Source organism: Amblyomma americanum, chromosome 1, assembly GCF_052857255.1.
Source record: "Amblyomma americanum isolate KBUSLIRL-KWMA chromosome 1, ASM5285725v1, whole genome shotgun sequence".
Classification (NCBI taxonomy): Eukaryota; Metazoa; Arthropoda; class Arachnida; order Ixodida; family Ixodidae; genus Amblyomma; species Amblyomma americanum.
Genome location: NC_135497.1, coordinates 32166726 through 32189588, shown reverse-complemented (window position 1 = coordinate 32189588; position 22863 = coordinate 32166726). Strand labels below are relative to the sequence as shown.

At 45.2% G+C, this 22863-nt stretch overlaps 2 protein-coding genes across 2 annotated transcripts in view; one reads left to right on the top strand and one right to left on the bottom strand.

Moving 5' to 3' along the window:
- LOC144125662 (atrial natriuretic peptide-converting enzyme-like) overlaps positions 1-22863 on the bottom strand; it is a 996499-nt gene that overhangs the window by 487995 nt on the left and 485641 nt on the right. The window lies entirely within an intron of this gene.
- The window catches only part of LOC144115010 (uncharacterized), a 30627-nt gene continuing 23699 nt past the window's right edge, over positions 15936-22863 (top strand). The window contains exons 1-9 of the mRNA XM_077649123.1: positions 15936-16020; positions 16256-16329; positions 16808-16904; positions 17439-17533; positions 18612-18766; positions 20181-20227; positions 20673-20734; positions 20916-21079; positions 21179-21216. Coding sequence (XP_077505249.1) covers positions 15966-16020; positions 16256-16329; positions 16808-16904; positions 17439-17533; positions 18612-18766; positions 20181-20227; positions 20673-20734; positions 20916-21079; positions 21179-21216 — 787 coding nt within the window. The 5' untranslated portion in view covers positions 15936-15965. The remainder of the gene's footprint in view (positions 16021-16255; positions 16330-16807; positions 16905-17438; positions 17534-18611; positions 18767-20180; positions 20228-20672; positions 20735-20915; positions 21080-21178; positions 21217-22863) is intronic.

The following is a 22863-nucleotide window of genomic DNA, read 5'->3' as shown; positions in this document are numbered from 1 at the left end:
ATGCACAGAAGCAAAAATAAACAACTAATTTCATTTGGTATGTTAAGTCTAGTGCCAAAATTGCAAAAAAAAATTGGTGAAAGTAAATTTAAATAGCGCATGGTTTGACTCAATTAGCCCAGCACCAACTTTAAATTATTAAGTGCAAAACCTCCCTCAGGATCATCCTCAATCTCTTCTATGCTTATGGCATGTAAGATTCAGATATAACCTAACCTGTCCTGTTTTTCTGTTTGTATGCTACACGTAGACAGTGTGAAGGGCATAACCAACTATGATACCTTGATGTCCAATTCTTTTTTGCAGCTCTCGAGCTCTGTAGCCAATTGTCTATTCTTCTTGCTCCACGTCTTCCCTGTAAACATGGTGGAGGACCACAATAAAACCAAGTGCAGATGCCAAAAACAATCTGCCATTGGGTGGCAGCACAGACATACCAAGGTGGACCCATTCCTTCATTCATGCAAAGCTGTCAGTCAAGTGACATATCTCAACCACACTGCCTTTCATTCATTGCATTTTCTCCCCGCCCTTCTTCTCAATCACAGAACTAGTGAAAAATAAAGAAGGTTGTCCAAAAGGAAGCTCACTAATAGACACCATGTGAGCATATGCATCCTTCAGCTTCTTCTTAGTGCAGTCCATCAAGGTTGGAAGCAGCTGCAATGAAACAGTAAACTTTATGTTCTGCTACAATGCATGCCCTAAAAATGCCACCACATCGTTTATGACACAGGTACACTATAAGCAAGGCTGTAAGTGCCACTTGCACAATCGTGTAACACCAAATTAGAGAAGACATCCTGTACAAATGAAAAATTTAAAATACCTAGGTCATTTTTATTTGAAGAAGGCCATCAAGCAATGAAGCAAAGGATATGAGAAGCTAGAAAAATAAAAGGCATAAATTTTAAAAGGCAATTCCTTCTGATGAGCTGATTTTCATAGGACCGTTCATCCAATAAAGAATGATATATGAATGAGATGTTGCCACTCCAACTCTTGGCGTGAGGCTGGACAACATTTGTAAGGAGTGAGTAAAGGTCTTCAAGGGGTACTCGATAAAAATGCCAATCAGGTTTTGCTCTATCTCAACTATTAGTAAAACTGATTTATATTCATATAGTGTAGCCAGTTATTCATCATCCTGGTAGCACCAATGAAGGCCAAGATTAAAAAACAAGCACAGTATTCGTCCAGCAAAGAATAAACAAATGACTAGAAATGTGCAAGGGCTACGTACAGTGTTTATTTTTCTCAGTTCCTTGATTTCTTCTGAGAGTGCTGTATTTACTTTGTAGCCTTGCCAAAGGGGTGAAAAGAAGGGATACCATGTAAATGAACATCGCCACTCAGCAGGTCATAGCTGTCTCTTCAAGCAAAATTCTAGTATTAAAAACAAACAACCTTCCAAGACTGGTGGTGGTCTGCTTTCACCACAGAATCTGCATATTGCCAACAATATACGTTGAACTGGACTTGCTCTGTTTTACTTGGTTCTTGCAAACTCCTCACATATCGGCTTTATACTTCCAAGAGAAAATACCATAAGGAAAAACTGGGAATCCTGAATGAATCCATCTGGTTCCAACTGGATCCGAACGCAACCAGCTAGGCACCCAACTGCATCCAACTAGATTCACTAAACACAGCAATCAAATTTGTTGGTCTCAATGGATTATACAACTGGTTTTGCAGCTTCCAACTGTCTATTCCAATTATTCTCTCCCAGCTTGGTAATCCAATTGGGAGAGCTAACACCAGTTGGAATGTTAGGAACCGTTTGGAATTCGCAAAACCAGTTGGATGAATACAACAGGTTCTTAAGATTCCAATTGGACATCACAACTGGGTTTTCAGACTTTCCAGTTAGAAAATTCCCAACAGTGTGTTTGCTAGGAATTGGAAGCTCCATGTGGTAGTAGAACTGAACCTACGTACTGGGCCGGGGAATTCCAAGTGGTTCAAAATACACAACTTGAAATTTTCCATCTGGATACCCAACTGGAAGTAAATGACTGCCTTGACTGTTACGTATTAAATTGACATATTGCTATCTATTAACATGGAACAGAGAACTAAAGTTTTTGTACAGAGATATATTAGCAGCTTTAACTGTTGAGTTGTTTTCTTCATTTCCGCCATTATACTGTGGGCTTGATTGAATGAAATAACTTAGCTCAACAAATAAGCACCACTGGCCCCAGCACCGGGGTGCCATCCATGTATGAAATATGTAAGTGGGGGTAAAAGCGTGTTCTTTGGATGTATAATGAGATTATAGGTTACTTCTATGTGATGTAGACTTGTCTGTTTGGCTCACTTTCCTACAAAGTTAAAAGAAATCTTGCAGGAGAAATTACCACTGGTGGATGGCACCCTCAGGGGGTTGGCGACTAAGAAAAAAATAGCACGATTAAAAAACACCAAAGACGAGATGTTAAAAAAAAGACAAGATGCAGTGCTAATTTTACATGTCTACTGCTCAGTGCTCATCCTTGTAAAATTTTCGATGCCTCCTGTGTCTTAAAGCAAGGCAATATACGCACTCATGCATACAATAAAGCTGCTTTATGAAATTGTGTTTCTGAAAACAATGACTTAATATTTTCCTCTTTTTCCTTCCTCTATATTTCTGCTAACCCTTCACAGGCTCTATCATTAAAGAGGCTCTGAAAGGGGCCCAAAAAAGTTGCATTATGGCTGTGACGTTAAAGAACGCCACTTCAGAAATATTCTCTAGCAAGAATTTTTTTGATGCACTTCATAGAAGTCGAGCAATCTGCATTTAAAATTTGAATTTCAGCATCTTCCCACCTTTCCCTCTTCTCGTCACTTTTTGCACGCTTAAAGGCCGGCACTCCTTCACTGGCCCCATTGCAGGGGGCAGAGCTTCCAGACCTGCCAGAGCTACGCCGCTATACTGCCCGCAGCCAAGGCATTTGCCTGATGTCTGAAAGAATCTAACCATTAGCCATTGCTGAACTTGTATAGGCAGGAGCAGTGCAAACAGAGGAGGGTGCTAGCATGAAAAAGTCATCAAAAAAGCTTGCCAACTTTCGCGCATGATTGTGGGTTCTCTGGTACATGTAAAAGTGTATTATTTGGCGCAGGTGTTCATGACAACAAAATGGCAGTGATACAGCTGAGTTGATGGTGCTCTCTTCAGAAGGTGTTTCAGGGCTCTTTTAATGGAGTACTTGCACCAAACCTTTTGTTGCATGTTTTTTCTTTGGAAGATCTTATACACATGAATTGGAACTTGAAATTTGCCTTACCCTGGTAAATAATTTATGACCAAGTTTCTCTCATGCTGCTTCAGTTCCAGTTTTCAACGGCTAGACAGTGACTGTATGATGCATAACTTGACTTAAGGTCACGTGATGGCATAAAGAAATTGCTGTATTATAAAGCTGCTTGTTCATTCACTTTCATTCCAGCTCTTGGGGCTAACACAACAGTCAGAGAGGAGACAAAAAAGCAGTGATTATACCCCAGTTCTCTCATGCCTCCCATAACCTGATGTCTACTTGCACACCGTAGCCTTTCTTCAACTCCTGAAACGTAAAAATGCACCAGAAAAGAAATTAATTTATACGTATTTGCCACACATAGGTGAATTCAACATGAAGGTTTGCATTTACTACTGTGTTGCACATCAATATCAGGAGCAAACACAGCTAGAACCTAATTTGGGTATCCATACCCCTTTACCAAACTTATTGCCCTCAACACATAATGCCCATATTGTATGTGTTGCTTTGTTTCTACTCTCTTTCTGAACCCTTTGTTCTCCTCCATATATATATATATATATATATATATATATATATATATATATATATATATATATATATATATATATATATAAATATATATATATATATATATATATATATATATATATATATATATATATATATATATATTTATATATATATATATATATATATATTGTGAGCACTTTATGCGCTTTCGTCGTCGTCGCCTCTCTGGCTGCGACTTCATCCTCTTTTCATGCACTGTACATTCCCATCGTCATCGCTTGGTGCTGTTTGCTGGGAGCACGTCTTTGCCAGCGGGCTGGAATAAACATCTCCCTTGAAGTCTTCCCTTACACGTGGTGGAGGTGCTCCTTGGATCCCCTGTATCCTCTTTCCCCGCTTCTCGCTGGAGCTGCGTTCTGGTCGTCGCTTGTGTACTCTCGCCATCATGCCTCAAGAGAACGCCGACAGCCCGGGTTCCTCCCGCTCGCCCTCTGCTGCCCCCGCAACTTGGACCGTGAGCAGCCGTCAACGCGACCCCCCAGATGTTTGCCGGCCTGCGCGGCGACGACGTGGATGACTGGCTTGACCACTACGACCGCGCGAGTTCGTTCAACTGCTGGGACGATTCCCTTAAACTCCTGAATGTGTCCTTTTATTTAACTGACATTGCACGGACATGGTTCTTAAATCATGAGACGGATATTCCCGACTGGACAAGTTTCAAGCAGCAGTTGCGACAGATTTTTGGCTCTCCGGCTGTTCGATCTGAAGTTGCTAAGAAGAAGCTTGCTGACCGCATCCAGCGCCCTGCCGAGTCGTACACTTCCTATATTGAGGATGTACTTGCTCTCTGCCACCGTGTCAATGACACCATGACCGAGGCTGACCGTGTTCGCCACGTCCTGAAGGGTATCGGCTCTCTGGCGTTCAATGCCCTTGCCGTCCAAAACCCTACTACCGTCAATGCTATCATCGCGACCTGTCAACGCCTCGATCAGCTGCAATCTATCCGTTTACAACCTGACCTGGCTGCCTCCTTTTTGCCAGCCGACTCCGACCTGCGTGCTCTCATTCGTGCGCTCATTCGTGAGGAGCTTCTCGCTCACGGTTCTCCGTGCCTCACTGTACCTGCGCCTTCTGCTCCGTCCTCTACTGGTGCTGGCCTTCGCAGCATCATCAAAGAAGAGTTGGCCTCAGTAGCCTGCTCTCTGGCACCAGACACCCCTGCTATTCGCCCTCCACCCACGTACGCTCAGGTCACTGCCATGCCACCTCTCTTTGGTCCGCCTCCAACACCAGCTCCGCCCTGCGACCATGTCATCACTTTAGCACATCAAGCCTCAACGCCAGCGTTCTCCTCCCCCTGGCACCCCAGCCGCCCGATTTGTTTTTATTGCGGCTTCCGGGGCCGTATTTCCCGCTTCTGCCGCCGGCGCATTCAAGACGAACGTCGCGGGTATGCGGCCTTGGAAAGCGGCTACTCTACTCGTGCGCCCTCTCCTCAACGCCATGCCTTCCCTGACTCTTTGGGATGTTCTTCTTCACGTCCCCCCACCTCTGCTTGCCCTCATGGTTATCGGCCCACCAGAGCTCGATCTCGTTCGCCGTTCCACCTCTCTTCTTCTCCACTTCGGCTGGCTTCTGCGGCACCTGACCTGCGCTCGGAAAGCTAGCTGCTGCAGTTTTTGGAGGGAAAGCTGCATGCTTCGGACATCGACAAATACCTCCGGGGCGCCCGTCTAATATGGTTTCAGTGTGGGTTGAAGGTTTACAGATAGAGGCACTGATTGACACGGGTGCTGGTTTCTGTTATTCACGCAGACTTGTGTTCTCGCTTAAGCAAGGTGAAAACGCCGTACGATGGGCCTTCCCTGCATGGTGCTAACGACGTCATCATTCGCCCGTCCGCTAAGTGCACTGTTTGGGTTTATATTGACGGTGTCCGTAACCACGTACAATTTGCTGTGCTTTCTCCGTGCGCTTGCCTTATGATTTTTGGTTGGGATTTCTTGTCTTCTGTCAGTGCTTTTTTTTCATGCCGTGACCGCATCGTGCACATGACCGAGAGCGACCCATCATCTGAAGTCCTCGAGCCCTGTCATCTCCTCATTGCCGCTGCTGATATGGTTTTGCCAGCTGGGGGTCAAGATCTTGTACGACTTACTTCTGATACCATCGTCCATGCGGATGTCTTCTTCACGCCTTCTCCTCGTCATCTGATCAGGGGCCTTGCCTTGCCGCCTAGCCTGATTCGGTTATCTGAACGCAAAGTCATCGAGGACAATGTGAGTGATACGCTCCACCGAGACATTATTCACCCTTCCGCCAGTCCCTGGTCTTCCCCGGTGGTTTTGGTGAAGAAGGATGGGCCAGTGCGCTTTTGTGTTGATTACCGTGCCCTCAACAAAATCACTCGTAAAGACGTTTACCCTATGCCTCGGATTGATGACTCCCTCGACTCTCTTCAAGGAGCTGAATACTTTTCGACCCTAGATCTCCGTTCTGGTTATTGGCAGATCCCCATGCATGGAGCCGACAAGAAAAAAACCACGTTCGCTACTCCTAACGGCCTTTACAAATTTAAAGTAATGCCTTTCGGACTGTGTAACGCTCCTGCTACTTTTGAACGCATGATTGACACAGTCCTTCGTGGCCTGAAATGGAAAACCTGCTTATGCTATCTGGACGATATTGTTATCTTCTCTTCAACTTTTTGTGAACACTTAGGCCGCCTCGATGAAGTGCTCACTTGCCTCGCTTCTGCTGGCCTTCAACTAAATACGAAAAAGTGCTATTTCGACGGGAAGGAAATCACAATTTTAGGCCACCTCCTCAGCCGGGACGGCATTCGACCTGACCCTGACAAACTTGCCGCTGTCCTGAACTTTGCCCGTCCCCAGCACACTAAAGAACTGCGTAGTTTCCTTGGTCTGCCCTCTTATTTTCGGCACTTTATACGAAATTTTGCAACCATTGCCATGTCATTGCATCAGCTCCTCACTGCTCACAGTGCTTTCGTTTGGACTGAGCAATGCGAAAGTGCTTTTCAAGCCTTAAAGCAAGCTCTCACCTCCGACCCTGTCCTTGGCCATTTCGACGATGCTGCTCCAACCATTCTACACACTGACTCTAGCGGCCACGGCCTTGGTGCTGTTCTTCTGCAGCGTGATACTACTTCTCGCGAAAGAGTTATTGCGTTCGCTAGCCGCACTCTGACACCTGCCGAACGTAACTACACTACCACTGAGCAGGAATGTCTTGCCGTCGTTTGGGCAGTACATAAATTTCGCCCCTACCTTTACGGTCGCCACTTCATGGTCGTCCCAGACCATCACACTTTATGCTGGTTGTGTAGCCTGAAAAACTTGACTGGCCACCTTGGCCGCTGGGTTCTTCGTCTCCAAGAATACCGTTTTGACGTCACCTACAAGTCCGGTCGAACACGCCGAGACACCGATGCTCTTTCTCGTTGCCCTCTTCTGGACACTTTGTGTCTGTCTTCAACTCCACCTTCCACATCTCACAGCACCTCCTCATTGTCGCAAGCTCTTCAGCACCTCGCCGCACTCCCCTGCGTCGCATCTGATGATTTAAACGACCTTGCCTTGAACCAACGCAACGATGCGTATTGCCGTATATATATGCGTATGCGTATATATATATATATATATATATATATATATATATATATATATATATATATATATATATATATATATATATATATATATATATATATGCTTATGAAGGGAGCCAACAGTCTCCAAAACCAAGGTGCATGAGAATGTTAATTTTTTTTGTTAATGTGTTCTGTTTATTAGTAGGATAATAATACTTAGATTAATCTATCACTTAAAGAAAATTACTTATAAAGCAGCAGAAAGAGGGTTCTCGCACAGTTTCCGCCGTCGCCGTTAGATGACATTCCACGTCACACTTACGGTAATACAGGATTATATATATATATATATATATATATATATATATATATATATATATATATATTGTAAGGGAAGACTTCAAGGGAGACGTTTATTCTAGCCCGCTGGCAAAGACGTGCTCCCAGCGAACAGCACCAAGCAATGACGATGGGAATGTACAGTGCATGAAAAGAGGATGAAGTCGCAGCCAGAGAGGCGACGACGACGAAGGCGCATAAAGTGCTCGCACTAACTACCCGCGCGGTCAGAAGCGGCCAGCCGGGCCGCGATTAGCCCGATGCAAAGTGCCGAATGAAAGGCTTCAGGCGGGAAACGTGGACAATTTCAGTCCCGCGGTAACGGCGGCCCGGTGGAGGATCAACAGGGGTGATGCGGTAGTTCACTGGTGAAGTTTGGTTGAGCACTAAGTAGGGACCAATGAAATGAGGCTGAAACTTGTCACAAAGACCAGGCGTCTGCGGAGGGGTAGAAAGCAAGACTTCGTGTCCAGGGTTGAACGACACAACGCGGTGCGTCATGTCGTAGTGACTCTTGCGATCCTCCTGGCAGGCATGAGTGTTCAGGCGAGCAAGGTGGCGGCATCGAGCCACGTGGAGAGAAATTGTTCGGGTAGAGACGGTGAGGAGCTCGCAGGCGTCGAGAAGAAAGAGGCGTCGAGAAGGGTAGTGGGAGAACGGCCGTACACGAGGAAAAACGGGGAGTAACCAGTGGTTCGTTGCAACGCGGAATTGTAGGCAAAAGTGACGAAAGGAAGGTCTGTGTCCCAGTTCCGGTGGTCAGGTTCGACGTACATAGCAATCGTATCTGAGAGGGTGCAATGGAACCGCTCTGTAAGACCATTGGTCTGGGGATGGTAGCTGGACGTCATCTTGTGAAGTGTAGAAGAAGCTTGCAGAACTTCGGCAACAACGGTCGAAAGGAACGTCCGGCCGCGGTCACTGAGAAGCACCTGAGGGGCACCATGGCGGAGCACGATGGATTGGAGAAAGAAGGAGGCAACTTCGGACGCCGAGCCATCAGGCAAGGCTGCGGTCTCGGCGTAGCGTGTGAGATGGTTGATGGCAGTGACTATCTATTGATTACCTCGTGTAGTGCGAGGAAGCGGGCCATACAAGTCGATGCCGACGACGGGGAACGGCATGGTGGGGCATGGTAGAGGCTGCAGATGTCCAGCGGCAGGTGAAGTCGCCCGTTTTCGGCGCTGGCAGAGCGGGCAAGATGCGACGTACTTAGCGATGCTGGAGGAAAGGCCAGGCCAGAAGAAAGGGCTCTTGACGCGGTCATACATTTTGTGAAAACCTAAGTGACCGGCTGTCGCGTCATCGTGGAGGGCCTCTAAAATAGGGGAGCGAAGTGTACGTGGCACCACGGGAACCCAGCGGGTGCCATCAGGGCAGTAAACATAGCGGCAGAACACATCATTTTCGAGTTTGAACTGGCCAAGCTGCTGACGCAACCGAGCGGTAGGAGGGTAGGAAGCTCCCGTGAGACGGTCGATTAGGGAGCGGCAATACGCATCGTTGCGTTGGTTCAATGCAAGGTCGTTTAAATCATCAGATGCGACGCAGGGGAGTGCGGCGAGGTGCTGAAGAGCTTGCGACAATGAGGAGGTGCTGTGAGATGTGGAAGGTGGAGTTGAAGACAGACACAAAGTGTCCAGAAGAGGGCAACGAGAAAGAGCATCGGTGTCTCGGTGTGTTCGACCGGACTTGTAGGTGACGTCAAAACGGTATTCTTGGAGACGAAGAACCCAGCGGCCAAGGTGGCCAGTCAAGTTTTTCAGGCTAGACAACCAGCATAAAGTGTGATGGTCTGGGACGACCATGAAGTGGCGACCGTAAAGGTAGGGGCGAAATTTATGTACTGCCCAAACGACGGCAAGACATTCCTGCTCAGTGGTAGTGTAGTTACGTTCGGCAGGTGTCAGAGTGCGGCTAGCGAACGCAATAACTCTTTCGCGAGAAGTAGTATCACGCTGCAGAAGAACAGCACCAAGGCCGTGGCCGCTAGCGTCAGTGTGTAGAATGGTTGGAGCAGCATCGTCGAAATGGCCAAGGACAGGGTCGGAGGTGAGAGCTTGCTTTAAGGCTTGAAAAGCACTTTCGCATTGCTCAGTCCAAACGAAAGCACTGTGAGCAGTGAGGAGCTGATACAATGACATGGCAATGGTTGCAAAATTTCGTATAAAGTGCCGAAAATAAGAGGGCAGACCAAGGAAACTACGCAGTTCTTTAGTGTGCTGGGGACGGGCAAAGTTCAGGACAGCGGCAAGTTTGTCAGGGTCAGGTCGAATGCCGTCCCGGCTGACGGGTGGCCTAAAATTGTGATTTCTTTCCCGTCGAAATAGCACTTTTTCGTATTTAGTTGAAGGCCAGCAGAAGCGAGGCAAGTGAGCACTTCATCGAGGCGGCCTAAGTGTTCACAAAAAGTTGAAGAGAAGATAACAATATCGTCCAGATAGCATAAGCAGGTTTTCCATTTCAGGCCACGAAGGACTGTGTCAATCATGCTGTCAAAAGTAGCAGGAGCGTTACACAGTCCGGAAGGCATTACTTTAAATTTGTAAAGGCCGTTAGGAGTAGCGAACGTGGTTTTTTTCTTGTCGGCTCCATGCATGGGGATCTGCCAATAACCAGAACGGAGATCTAGGGTCGAAAAATATTCAGCTCCTTGAGAGAGAGTCGAGGGAGTCATCAATCCGAGGCATAGGGTAAACGTCTTTACGAGTGATTTTGTTGAGGGCACGGTAATCAACACAAAAACGCACTGACCCATCCTTCTTCACCAAAACCACCGGGGAAGACCAGGGACTGGCGGAAGGGTGAATAATGTCTCGGTGGAGCGTATCACTCACATTGTCCTCGATGACTTTGCGTTCAGATAACCGAATCAGGCTAGGCGGCAAGGCAAGGCCCCTGATCAGATGACGAGGAGAAGGCGTGAAGAAGACATCCGCATGGACGATGGTATCAGAAGTAAGTCGTACAAGATCTTGACCCCCCGCTGGCAAAACCGTATCAGCAGCGGCAATGAGGCGATGACAGGGCTCGAGGACTAACAGATGATGGGTCGCTCTCGGTCATGTGCACGATGCGGTCACGGCATGAAAAAAAAGCACTGACAGAAGACAAGAAATCCCAACCAAAAATCATAAGGCAAGCGCACGGAGAAAGCACAGCAAATTGTACGTGGTTACGGACACCGTCAATATAAACCCAAACAGTGCACTTAGCGGACGGGCGAATGATGACGTCGTTAGCACCATGCAGGGAAGGCCCATCGTACGGCGTTTTCACCTTGCTTAAGCGAGAACACAAGTCTGCGTGAATAACAGAAACTGCAGCACCCGTGTCAATCAATGCCTCTATCTGTAAACCTTCAACCCACACTGAAACCATATTAGACGGGCGCCCCGGAGGTATTTGTCGATGTCCGAAGCATGCAGCTTTCCCTCCAAAAACTGCAGCAGCTAGCTTTCCGAGCGCAGGTCAGGTGCCGCAGAAGCCAGCCGAAGTGGAGAAGAAGAGAGGCGGAACGGCGAACGAGATCGAGCTCTGGTGGGCCGATAACCATGAGGGCAAGCAGAGGTGGGGGACGTGAAGAAGAACATCCCAAAGAGTCAGGGAAGGCATGGCGTTGAGGAGAGGGCGCACGAGTAGAGTAGCCGCTTTCGAAGGCCGCATACCCGCGACGTTCGTCTTGAATGCGCCGGCGGCAGAAGCGGGAAATACGGCCCCGGAAGCCGCAATAAAAACAAATCGGGCGGCTGGGGTGCCAGGGGGAGGAGAACGCTGGCGTTGAGGCTTGATGTGCTAAAGTGATGACATGGTCGCAGGGCGGCGCTGGCGTTGGAGGTGGACCAAAGAGAGGTGGCATGGCAGTGACCTGAGCGTACGTGGGTGGAGGGCGAATAGCAGGGGTGTCTGGTGCCAGAGAGCAGGCTACTGAGGCCAACTCTTCTTTGATGATGCTGCGAAGGCCAGCACCAGTAGAGGACGGAGCAGAAGGCGCAGGTACAGTGAGGCACGGAGAACCGTGAGCGAGAAGCTCCTCACGAATGAGCGCACGAATGAGGGCACGCAGGTCGGAGTCGGCTGGCAAAAAGGAGGCAGCCAGGTCAGGTTGTAAACGGATAGATTGCAGCTGATCGAGGCGTTGACAGGTCGCGATGATAGCATTGACGGTAGTAGGGTTTTGGACGGCAAGGGCATTGAACGCCAGAGAGCCGATACCCTTCAGGACGTGGCGAACACGGTCAGCCTCGGTCATGGTGTCATTGACACGGTGGCAGAGAGCAAGTACATCCTCAATATAGGAAGTGTACGACTCGGCAGGGCGCTGGATGCGGTCAGCAAGCTTCTTCTTAGCAACTTCAGATCGAACAGCCGGAGAGCCAAAAATCTGTCGCAACTGCTGCTTGAAACTTGTCCAGTCGGGAATATCCGTCTCATGATTTAAGAACCATGTCCGTGCAATGTCAGTTAAATAAAAGGACACATTCAGGAGTTTAAGGGAATCGTCCCAGCAGTTGAACGAACTCGCGCGGTCGTAGTGGTCAAGCCAGTCATCCACGTCGTCGCCGCGCAGGCCGGCAAACATCTGGGGGTCGCGTTGACGGCTGCTCACGGTCCAAGTTGCGGGGGCAGCAGAGGGCGAGCGGGAGGAACCCGGGCTGTCGGCGTTCTCTTGAGGCATGATGGCGAGAGTACACAAGCGACGACCAGAACGCAGCTCCAGCGAGAAGCGGGGAAAGAGGATACAGGGGATCCAAGGAGCACCTCCACCACGTGTAAGGGAAGACTTCAAGGGAGATGTTTATTCCAGCCCGCTGGCAAAGACGTGCTCCCAGCAAACAGCACCAAGCGATGACGATGGGAATGTACAGTGCATGAAAAGAGGATGAAGTCGCAGCCAGAGAGGCGACGACGACGAAAGCGCATAAAGTGCTCACAATATATATATATATATATATATATATATATATATATATATATATATATATATATATATATATATATATATATATATATATATATATATATATATATATATATATATATATATATATATATATATATATATATATATATATATATATATGGAGGAGAACAAAGGGTTCAGAAAGAGAGTAGAAACAAAGCAACACATACAATATGGGCATTATGTGTTGAGGGAAATAAGTTTGGTAAAGGGGTATGGATACCCAAATTAGGTTCTAGCTGTGTTTGCTCCTGATATTGATGTGCAACACAGTAGTAAATGCAAACCTTCATGTTGAATTCACCTATGTGTGGCAAATACGTATAAATTAATTTCTTTTCTGGTGCATTTTTACGTTTCAGGAGTTGAAGAAAGGCTACGGTGTGCAAGTAGACATCAGGTTATGGGAGGCATGAGAGAACTGGGGTATAATCACTGCTTTTTTGTCTCCTCTCTGACTGTTGTGTTAGTCAGCTCCAAGAGCTGGAATGAAAGTGAATGAACAAGCAGCTTTATAATACAGCAATTTCTTTATGCCATCACGTGACCTTAAGTCAAGTTATGCATCATACTTTCACTGTCTAGCCGTTGAAAACTGGAACTGAAGCAGCATGAGAGAAACTTGGTCATAAATTATTTACCAGGGAAAGGCAAATTTCAAGTTCCAATTCATGCGTATAAGATCTTCCAAAGAAAAAACATGCAACAAAAGGTTTGGTGCAAGTACTCCATTAAAAGAGCCCTGAACCACCTTCTGAAGAGAGCACATCAACTCAGCTGTATCACTGCCATTTTGTTGTCATGAACACCTGCGCCAAATAATACACTTCTACATGTACCAGAGAACCCACAATCATGCGCGAAAGTTGGCAAGCTTTTTTGATGACTTTTTCATGCTAGCACCCTCCTCTGTTGCACTGCTCCTGCCTATACAAGTTCAGCAATGGCTAATGGTTAGATTCTTTCAGACATCAGGCAAATGCCTTGGCTGCGGGCAGTATAGCGGCGTAGCTCTGGCAGGTCTGGAAGCTCTGCCCCCTGCAATGGGGCCAGTGAAGGAGTGCCGGCCTTTAAGCGTGCAAAAAGTGACGAGAAGAGGGAAAGGTGGGAAGATGCTGAAATTCAAATTTTAAATGCAGATTGCTCGACTTCTATGAAGTGCATCAAAAAAATTCTTGCTAGAGAATATTTCTGAAGTGGCGTTCTTTAACGTCACAGCCATAATGCAACTTTTTTGGGGCCCCTTTCAGAGCCTCTTTAATGATAGAGCCTGTGAAGGGTTAGCAGAAATATAGAGGAAGGAAAAAGAGGAAAATATTAAGTCATTGTTTTCAGAAACACAATTTCATAAAGCAGCTTTATTGTATGCATGAGTGCGTATATTGCCTTGCTTTAAGACACAGGAGGCATCGAAAATTTTACAAGGATGAGCACTGAGCAGTAGACATGTAAAATTAGCACTGCATCTTGTCTTTTTTTTAACATCTCGTCTTTGGTGTTTTTTAATCGTGCTATTTTTTTCTTAGTCGCCAACCCCCTGAGGGTGCCATCCACCAGTGGTAATTTCTCCTGCAAGATTTCTTTTAACTTTGTAGGAAAGTGAGCCAAACAGACAAGTCTACATCACATAGAAGTAACCTATAATCTCATTATACATCCAAAGAACACGCTTTTACCCCCACTTACATATTTCATACATGGATGGCACCCTGGTGCTGGGGCCAGTGGTGCTTATTTGTTGAGCTAAGTTATTTCATTCAATCAAGCCCAAAGTATAATGGCGGAAATGAAGAAAACAACTCAACAGTTAAAGCTGCTAATATATCCCTTTACAAAAACTTTAGTTCTCTGTTCCATGATAATAGATAGCAATATGTCAATTTAATACGTAACAGTCAAGGCAGTCATTTACTTCCAGTTGGGTATCCAGATGGAAAATTTCAAGTTGTGTATTTTGAACCACTTGGAATTCCCCGGCCCAGTACGTAGGTTCAGTTCTACTACCACATGGAGCTTCCAATTCCTAGCAAACACACTGTTGTGAATTTTCTAACTGGAAAGTCTGAAAACCCAGTTGTGATGTCCAATTGGAATCTTAAGAACCTGTTGTATTCATCCAACTGGTTTTGCGAATTCCAAACGGTTCCTAACATTCCAACTGGTGTTAGCTCTCCCAATTGGATTACGAAGCTGGGAGAGAATAATTGGAATAGACAGTTGGAAGCTGCAAAACCAGTTGTATAATCCATTGAGACCAACAAATTTGATTGCTGTGTTTAGTGAATCTAGTTGGATGCAGTTGGGTGCCTAGCTGGTTGCGTTCGGATCCAGTTGGAACCAGATGGATTCATTCAGGATTCCCAGTTTTTCCTTATAGTATTTTCTCTTGGAAGTATAAAGCCGATATGTGAGGAGTTTGCAAGAACCAAGTAAAACAGAGCAAGTCCAGTTCAACGTATATTGTTGGCAATATGCAGATTCTGTGGTGAAAGCAGACCACCACCAGTCTTGGAAGGTTGTTTGTTTTTAATACTAGAATTTTGCTTGAAGAGACAGCTAGGACATGCTGAGTGGCGATGTTCATTTACATGGTATCCCTTCTTTTCACCCCTTTGGCAAGGCTACAGAGTAAATACAGCACTCTCAGAAGAAATCAAGGAACTGAGAAAAATAAACACTGTACGTAGCCCTTGCACATTTCTAGTCATTTGTTTATTCTTTGCTGGACGAATACTGTGCTTGTTTTTTAATCTTGGCCTTCATTGGTGCTACCAGGATGATGAATAACTGGCTACACTATATGAATATAAATCAGTTTTACTAATAGTTGAGATAGAGCAAAACCTGATTGGCATTTTTATCGAGTACCCCTTGAAGACCTTTACTCACTCCTTACAAATGTTGTCCAGCCTCACGCCAAGAGTTGGAGTGGCAACATCTCATTCATATATCATTCTTTATTGGATGAACGGTCCTATGAATATCAGCTCATCAGAAGGAATTGCCTTTTAAAATTTATGCCTTTTATTTTTCTAGCTTCTCATATCCTTTGCTTCATTGCTTGATGGCCTTCTTCAAATAAAAATGACCTAGGTATTTTAAATTTTTCATTTGTACAGGATGTCTTCTCTAATTTGGTGTTACACGATTGTGCAAGTGGCACTTACAGCCTTGCTTATAGTGTACCTGTGTCATAAACGATGTGGTGGCATTTTTAGGGCATGCATTGTAGCAGAACATAAAGTTTACTGTTTCATTGCAGCTGCTTCCAACCTTGATGGACTGCACTAAGAAGAAGCTGAAGGATGCATATGCTCACATGGTGTCTATTAGTGAGCTTCCTTTTGGACAACCTTCTTTATTTTTCACTAGTTCTGTGATTGAGAAGAAGGGCGGGGAGAAAATGCAATGAATGAAAGGCAGTGTGGTTGAGATATGTCACTTGACTGACAGCTTTGCATGAATGAAGGAATGGGTCCACCTTGGTATGTCTGTGCTGCCACCCAATGGCAGATTGTGTGTGGCATCTGCACTTGGTTTTATTGTGGTCCTCCACCATGTTTACAGGGAAGACGTGGAGCAAGAAGAATAGACAATTGGCTACAGAGCTCGAGAGCTGCAAAAAAGAATTGGACATCAAGGTATCATAGTTGGTTATGCCCTTCACACTGTCTACGTGTAGCATACAAACAGAAAAACAGGACAGGTTAGGTTATATCTGATTCTTACATGCCATAAGCATAGAAGAGATTGAGGATGATCCTGAGGGAGGTTTTGCACTTATTAATTTAAAGTTGGTGCTGGGCTAATTGAGTAAAACCATGCGCTATTTAAATTTACTTTCACCAATTTTTTTTTGCAATTTTGGCACTAGACTTAACATACCAAATGAAATTAGTTGTTTATTTTTGCTTCTGTGCATTGAGGTTTAGGCAAAAATAGGGTTACTATGGCTTCTTGTCATGTTCAGAAAACTAGGAGGGTATTCTGTGGACAATAAAAGTTATTTTGTAGGAATCATATTTTTGTTTCATCAAGATTACAAGATGTTTTTTGTGTACTATATACTCAATGCTCAAATATTGGGAACTGAATGCAATGACCAGTTTCTACACGCAGTTGCAGGTTTGCGAGAATGCTGAGGCTTCAAACCAAGTTCTGAGAGGCCGCCTCAATGATCTTCAGCTGCGGATTGTTGCACTAACGGCTGAAAATGGTGATGCTTGATTTCACTCACACAATTAATTTTCTGGTCTCTACTTTGAGAGCTTTAAGAGCCCTTTCATTGGTTTTAGGCTGAGTGCCACTGACAGAAGTAGACATTAACTTGCCTGCCTAAATATGCACGACTAGACATTGCCATATCTGCCTATTGCTGTTAATGTGCAATAGCTCTCTACTGACATAAGTAATACCATGGCTACCTATAATTACCTGTTGATATTGCACTTTGGGCGATGTTTCATCGCCCTCTGAATGGCATGCACTACCCAAACTCCAGACCCCAAAAACATGTTCTTGAGGAACCAGGTTCAGCACATCTGTCCCATGGCTGCATTGAATTTTCTTGTCTTGCTGACCCCTGGGTGCTGATAAGGTTGAGAACTGTGTGGTACAGTGTATTGTGGGTATGCGGCAGCTTGAAGTGCCAGCATTCCTCACCATCTGTACACTGCACATAATGGCAGCCTCACTCATGTTGTTGCTCAAAGAAGTGACTAACTGCTGTTCATATCTCTCACTTGTACAGCTCAGTGCCGCCTGAATATGCAGCACCTTGTTGAAGAGCATTCAAATGTGCTTGCGGACAACAAAAGTCTGGTACTCCAGCATAGAACTGAAAAGGTTTGTTCATCATGATTCTAGCTGAGTAATTAAACCTATAGAAACTTTATTCGTTCTCAGGTTTGGCAGGTGGCTGGAAGTTGGCATGTGGCAACTCTGCGTACTTGCAGGCGCACCGCTAGCAAGTTTTGAACAAAAAAATTGTCAAGGTTTCAACTTGGTTAAACGTACTGCAGTGCGAAAGGATTTCCAAATTGCCAAGGTCAAATTTTTGCAATGACGTGGCCCAAATTTGGAGGTCCTCATCGTGTCAGGCTTGCTCAGTTATATTTGGACATCAATTTCCGTCCAAATTGGCCAAGGTAAAATTTTGGTGGTGGCCCAGGATAAATTTGGAGGTCGCCGTTGTGTTTGGCGTGGTCAGTTATGGCTAGACATTGATGTTTGTCCGAATATGTGAAGGTCAAATTTTGGGTGTGGGTGGACCGAATTTTTGAGGTGGCCCAGGCCAGATTTGGAGGTCACCATAGTGTTATGTGCGGTCAGTTATAGCTAGGTATCGATTTTGGTTCAAATTTGCCAAAGTCAAATTTCGGGGGTGGGTGGGTCAATTTTTGGGGGTGGATAGAGGTCAAGATCAAAGACCATGTCATCATAGTGGACCAGAGTGGTCATGGTGAACCCTGTAGACATGGTACACTTTATGCAGCTTACACACTTTTCCTGTGGTAGGCATCACAAGGTTATTTCAAAGTCATCTGGAGACACTGAATCTGAGATCAAATTTTGCATGGAGTAGAGTGTTCCCTCTAAAAGCTCCAACATAGAAGCCAGTATTTGAGCAGCAGGAGCAGGTTTTCTGCTTTTGTGCATTAGTGCTGTAATATGCTTGTAGCCTACAGAGAGGTGGGCCTCCTGATCAGATTATTCCAAAAATTGTGACACTCTTGAGGCTGCCATGCGATGATATGAGCTGCGACTGGCTATGTGTTTGAACGCCATGTTTTACATTCATAGTTACCTGCATATAGCTTCTCCGTCCTACTGACGTCATATGCATGAGTAATCTCTTTACTGTTGTTTGCTCAGATGTGGTTGCAAATGAAATACCTTGTGTTTTTGTCACGCCTGACCCCAGGAGGAGAAGGACCAGCTCATTGCACAACTGCGAATGCTGGCCAGCAAGCTGTGCGACCTGTCTGACTTGGACGATGGGTCGGCCCTGAAACTTTTTGAGGCCTTAGGCAGTGCCTTGCAGCAGCTCAGTGATGAGCGTACCTCCTTGAATGATAGGTAAAAGTTGGGCAGGGTCCAGTACAGCCACGAGCTTGTCATATCACCCCTGATATGTTGTTGTTTTCACCTTTAGATAGGACTCCACTGCGGGATAAAGATTGTTACCAATAACCTTCAACATTTCTTGTTTTTCTGTGTGTGGCTGCCATTAGGGAAAACGAAGTGATGTACTACCAATATGTCTGAGTTATATTTTGCTTGCTGATGGTATGTTTAAGCTCATTTATTTGTGAGGACAGGCATTATTTAAGGCACTTGGAAGTTTTCCAGCATGGGAGTTCAGCATGTAGTGTGGCCAAGATGTACACCAAAAGTATATTTGTTTATCTGTCTTAGCAGTTGTCTCCTGTATCCCTTTCTTCAGCTGTGATGTGGACGTGGGCTGAGTCTACTGATTCAACAAAAGTTCTTACTTATAAGGTTGTGATAGAAACCTACATTATGTTTACTTTTAATGGCCATAACATATAAATGAGAGAGGGTTTTACCAAATTAGGATAAAGGCACTAGCTCAAGCATGACTGACAGAGTAGAATGGGCAGAAAAAGAAATAAAGATCACCTGAGAACAACAGGCCAGCACCACTGAAAGTAGGAAGCATATATGTTGGGTGCATTGCTCTGCTGTTTGAAGGGGCAACTTCTTTTTAGCCTTTTTCTTTTTGCACTGTTATCACAAGTGCCTCTGCAAATAATTTCAGATGATGTTTTTCCCATGCATGCAAATTTCTGAATACCTACCGTAAAGTTCCGAGCAAGCGCCCCCACCCCCGCAAGTCAAAATTACTGGCAAAGTGGGGAGGGGGCGCTATCCTGGAATGGTGCCGAAATTCAAGATGGTGGCGACATTTTCCTGCCAGGGAAAAAAAAGCACAGTGCACATGTACTTAAAACGCCCTGCCTTTATTCCCCGGTCAAGGAGTGCATCTTCCACGTATTCACTAAACAGCAACGCTTTACTCAACTTTCTTCGAAGTTTTGGTTTCCCATAGCAAGTTCTTGAAATTTTTGTCCCAGTCCCATATCCATTTCCGGTCGTGCTCAAAGTCTTGAGCCATTTGGGGCACGTTCCTTCCGTATTCACGATGCCATTGTATGACCTCAATTTTCTTCGCCACTTTTACGAATGCATTGCCGACCTGGCAACGCCAAGACAAGTCAACAAATGGCGCGTGGCGAACGAGCTTGTGAAATTCGAATGGCTTGAAAAGCAGGATTGGATTGGATAGGGCAAGCCACTGTTGCTTGGGGGCGGTGTGTGATAAGGGCACGAAGATTACCTTTTCATATGCAGCTTGGGATATATTCAGGTGGCTGGCTGTAGCTATGTTGAAGATCTATTCTAATTACAGCTTTCATCTTTTCCCAACAAATTCATCGACACATCTGACAGCCTTGCTTCTATTTTGCAGAGAAAGAGCGGCAAAGACCACTATAGAAGCTCTGACTGGAGAGAGAGGTATACTTACAAATTTATCCTCATTTTTTTTAACATCTAATGTCGAAGTTTTGATTTCTCTGTTTCTGTCAATATGTTTTAAATTGTATGATATCCACATTCACATGGATATATTGACTCATGCAAACTGTACTAAGAACAGTGCACTCTGAAACAAGGGTACTCTTGGGAAGCATACAGATACAACTGCATGCACACCAAATAGAGATTTTTCATAAATATTTGCGTGGTGTTTAATGCCATGAAGTTATTTTCTCTTGTGCATAGACTGGGATTGCTATTGGAGGGTATAGCCTTTAATACCTTTGCAGTGGAGCTGCAATGTGCTGCCATGCCATTTCCTTTTGCAGTGTAGCTGCATGGCCTTTACTACTGTGTAATATAGTTCTGCGTTTGCACCATAATACGTTGACAAAAAATGGTGACCATTTTGCACTGTTTCCAGATGGCCTAATGGCTGAAAACAGAGTCCTTGCTGAAAAACAGAAGGACTACAATGAGCTTCAGGTCAGTTTATTTATGCCATTTCCGAACATCATGTGTTACATTTTTTTTATTCTTTTTTGCCTGCTCAAAAATGTTGCAGTCCAACTGCGTGTTGTTTCCACACACTAATTCTCACACTAGCTAGCATTGTTTCTCATGGAGATAGCTGTTTTGAGCATGGCATCCACTTCTTTTTCTATAGCAAGCAAAAGAAAGTCTTGAAGATCACCTCACGATTCATAAAGATGTTGCCAAAAACATAACACGGGAAGTACACCATCAACTGACCAGTGCCATGGATACCTTGAAGCAAGTGATACAGGAAAGCGCAATTGCTCAAGGTCCTTTTGAGGCCACTTTGCAGACGTAAGTGGTCATTTCAGTCTGATTTCCAGCTCACATGTGTGAATAGAGATTGCGTATGTATTTGACTGCATTGCTTGCTGACCTTTCTCTTGGCTCCAGTGTTGTGAGGGAAGCGGTGAGGCTGCGCACACAGATCTGTGAGTTACACATTTCTATTTTCTTTTTGTGCATGTTGCAGGCAAAGACGGTGTTGCAACATTCTTGGATAACTGGCACATCTCAGTTTTAGTGTCTAGTTGTGCTCAGAATGATGTGCATATGATGTGCATTTTGTGCTGGAGATCTGTCAGTCTTGGGGCTGCACTTTTATAAGCAGGAAAACATTCAAGTTTGTTCCATGCATCACCTTATTTGGTTCTATCTTTTTTGGGGTAAACTTTTTGCACTATGGCAGAGTGGTTTTGTGTGGTTTCATTCACTTTAGAAACCATGCATTAGTCATTGCACTAAATTTGCTCTCTGTATAAGCAGGTGCTAAGTATTATTTTTAAGCGAGGTACCACCCGCCACGGTGGTTCAGTGGTTAGGGCGCTCGGTTACTGATCCGGAGTGCCTGGGTTCGAACCCAACTGCGGCGGCTGCGTTTCGATGAAGGCAAAACCCTAAGGCGCCCTGTGTGCTGTGCAATGTGTAGTGCACGTTAAGGATACCCAGGTGGTCGGAGCCCTCCACTATGGCACCTCTTTCTTCATTTCTTCTCTTAGTCCCTCCTTTCAGGGTTTGCTAAAATATGAGACACATACTGCACCATTTCCTTTCCCCAAAAACCAATTTTCAATTTCTAGGCAAGGTGCACTGACTTTCTTCGCTGCGGGAAGATGCCTGCACTTTTGAAAACACTTGTGCGACACTTTATGTTTAGTGATATTTGGACTGCTGTTAGAGTTGTCGGAAATGCATACCTAATAACCTGTTATTTTGTACATGGAGGTAGCTATGATGCTGGTGCTGTGTATGACAATTGAGAATAGCCCGTTGTGATATTTTTTTGCGGTTTGGCTCTCAACGCTGCCAGCTTCTGGAAACATCACCGCTTCTTGGTGTATGGCATTTTTAAATGCACCTGTCAACAGGTTCTCGTATTCCATAATGAAAAATTTAAGTCAACCGCATCAGATTAGCTAAACCGATGCCGAAAGTCGAGGCTGTGTTACTATTGGTAGTTGTAACACTTTCCAGAACTTTCTTCTTTGCCTTAGCCCCCCCCAAAGATGACTCACTTTATTTCCAGGTGAAAATTTGTAATAAGTTTCCAACTGGTTTCCAACTGGTCCCAGTCCATCTGGTTTATAGAACAGATTTCCAGTTGCAACTGGGACCAGTTGCATCTGGGACCAGTTGCAATCCCAGATGCATCTGGGACCCGTTGCAATCCCAGGTGCAACAGGGGCCTACTGCGACCCAGTCACAGACATCTCTACGGGAGCGTCGGGGCGTCCTTGCACTAGCTAGCTCAAATACATTTGAGTAAGCGAGTATACATCGCCGTCATGGGAGCCCGAAACACTGAGGATGAGTTTTGAGTGCGCCAATGTTTATTGCCTCTTGTGCCTTCACTAAATCTTGAATCTTCTCGCTGGGTACGTTCATGTTTTAGACAGCTGCGGTGGCATTAATATACTTCTGCTGAGCCTAAAAGATCAGGGTTGCTGCAGTACAAAACATTATAGGTCAATTTTATAGGTGACAAACAAGAGCAACTGCAAACAAGCCCAGTAATTTACGTTGTCTTTACCGAGGCAAGTCTACGAGGCGTCAAGGGGTGCTCTCTGCAGCATTATAAC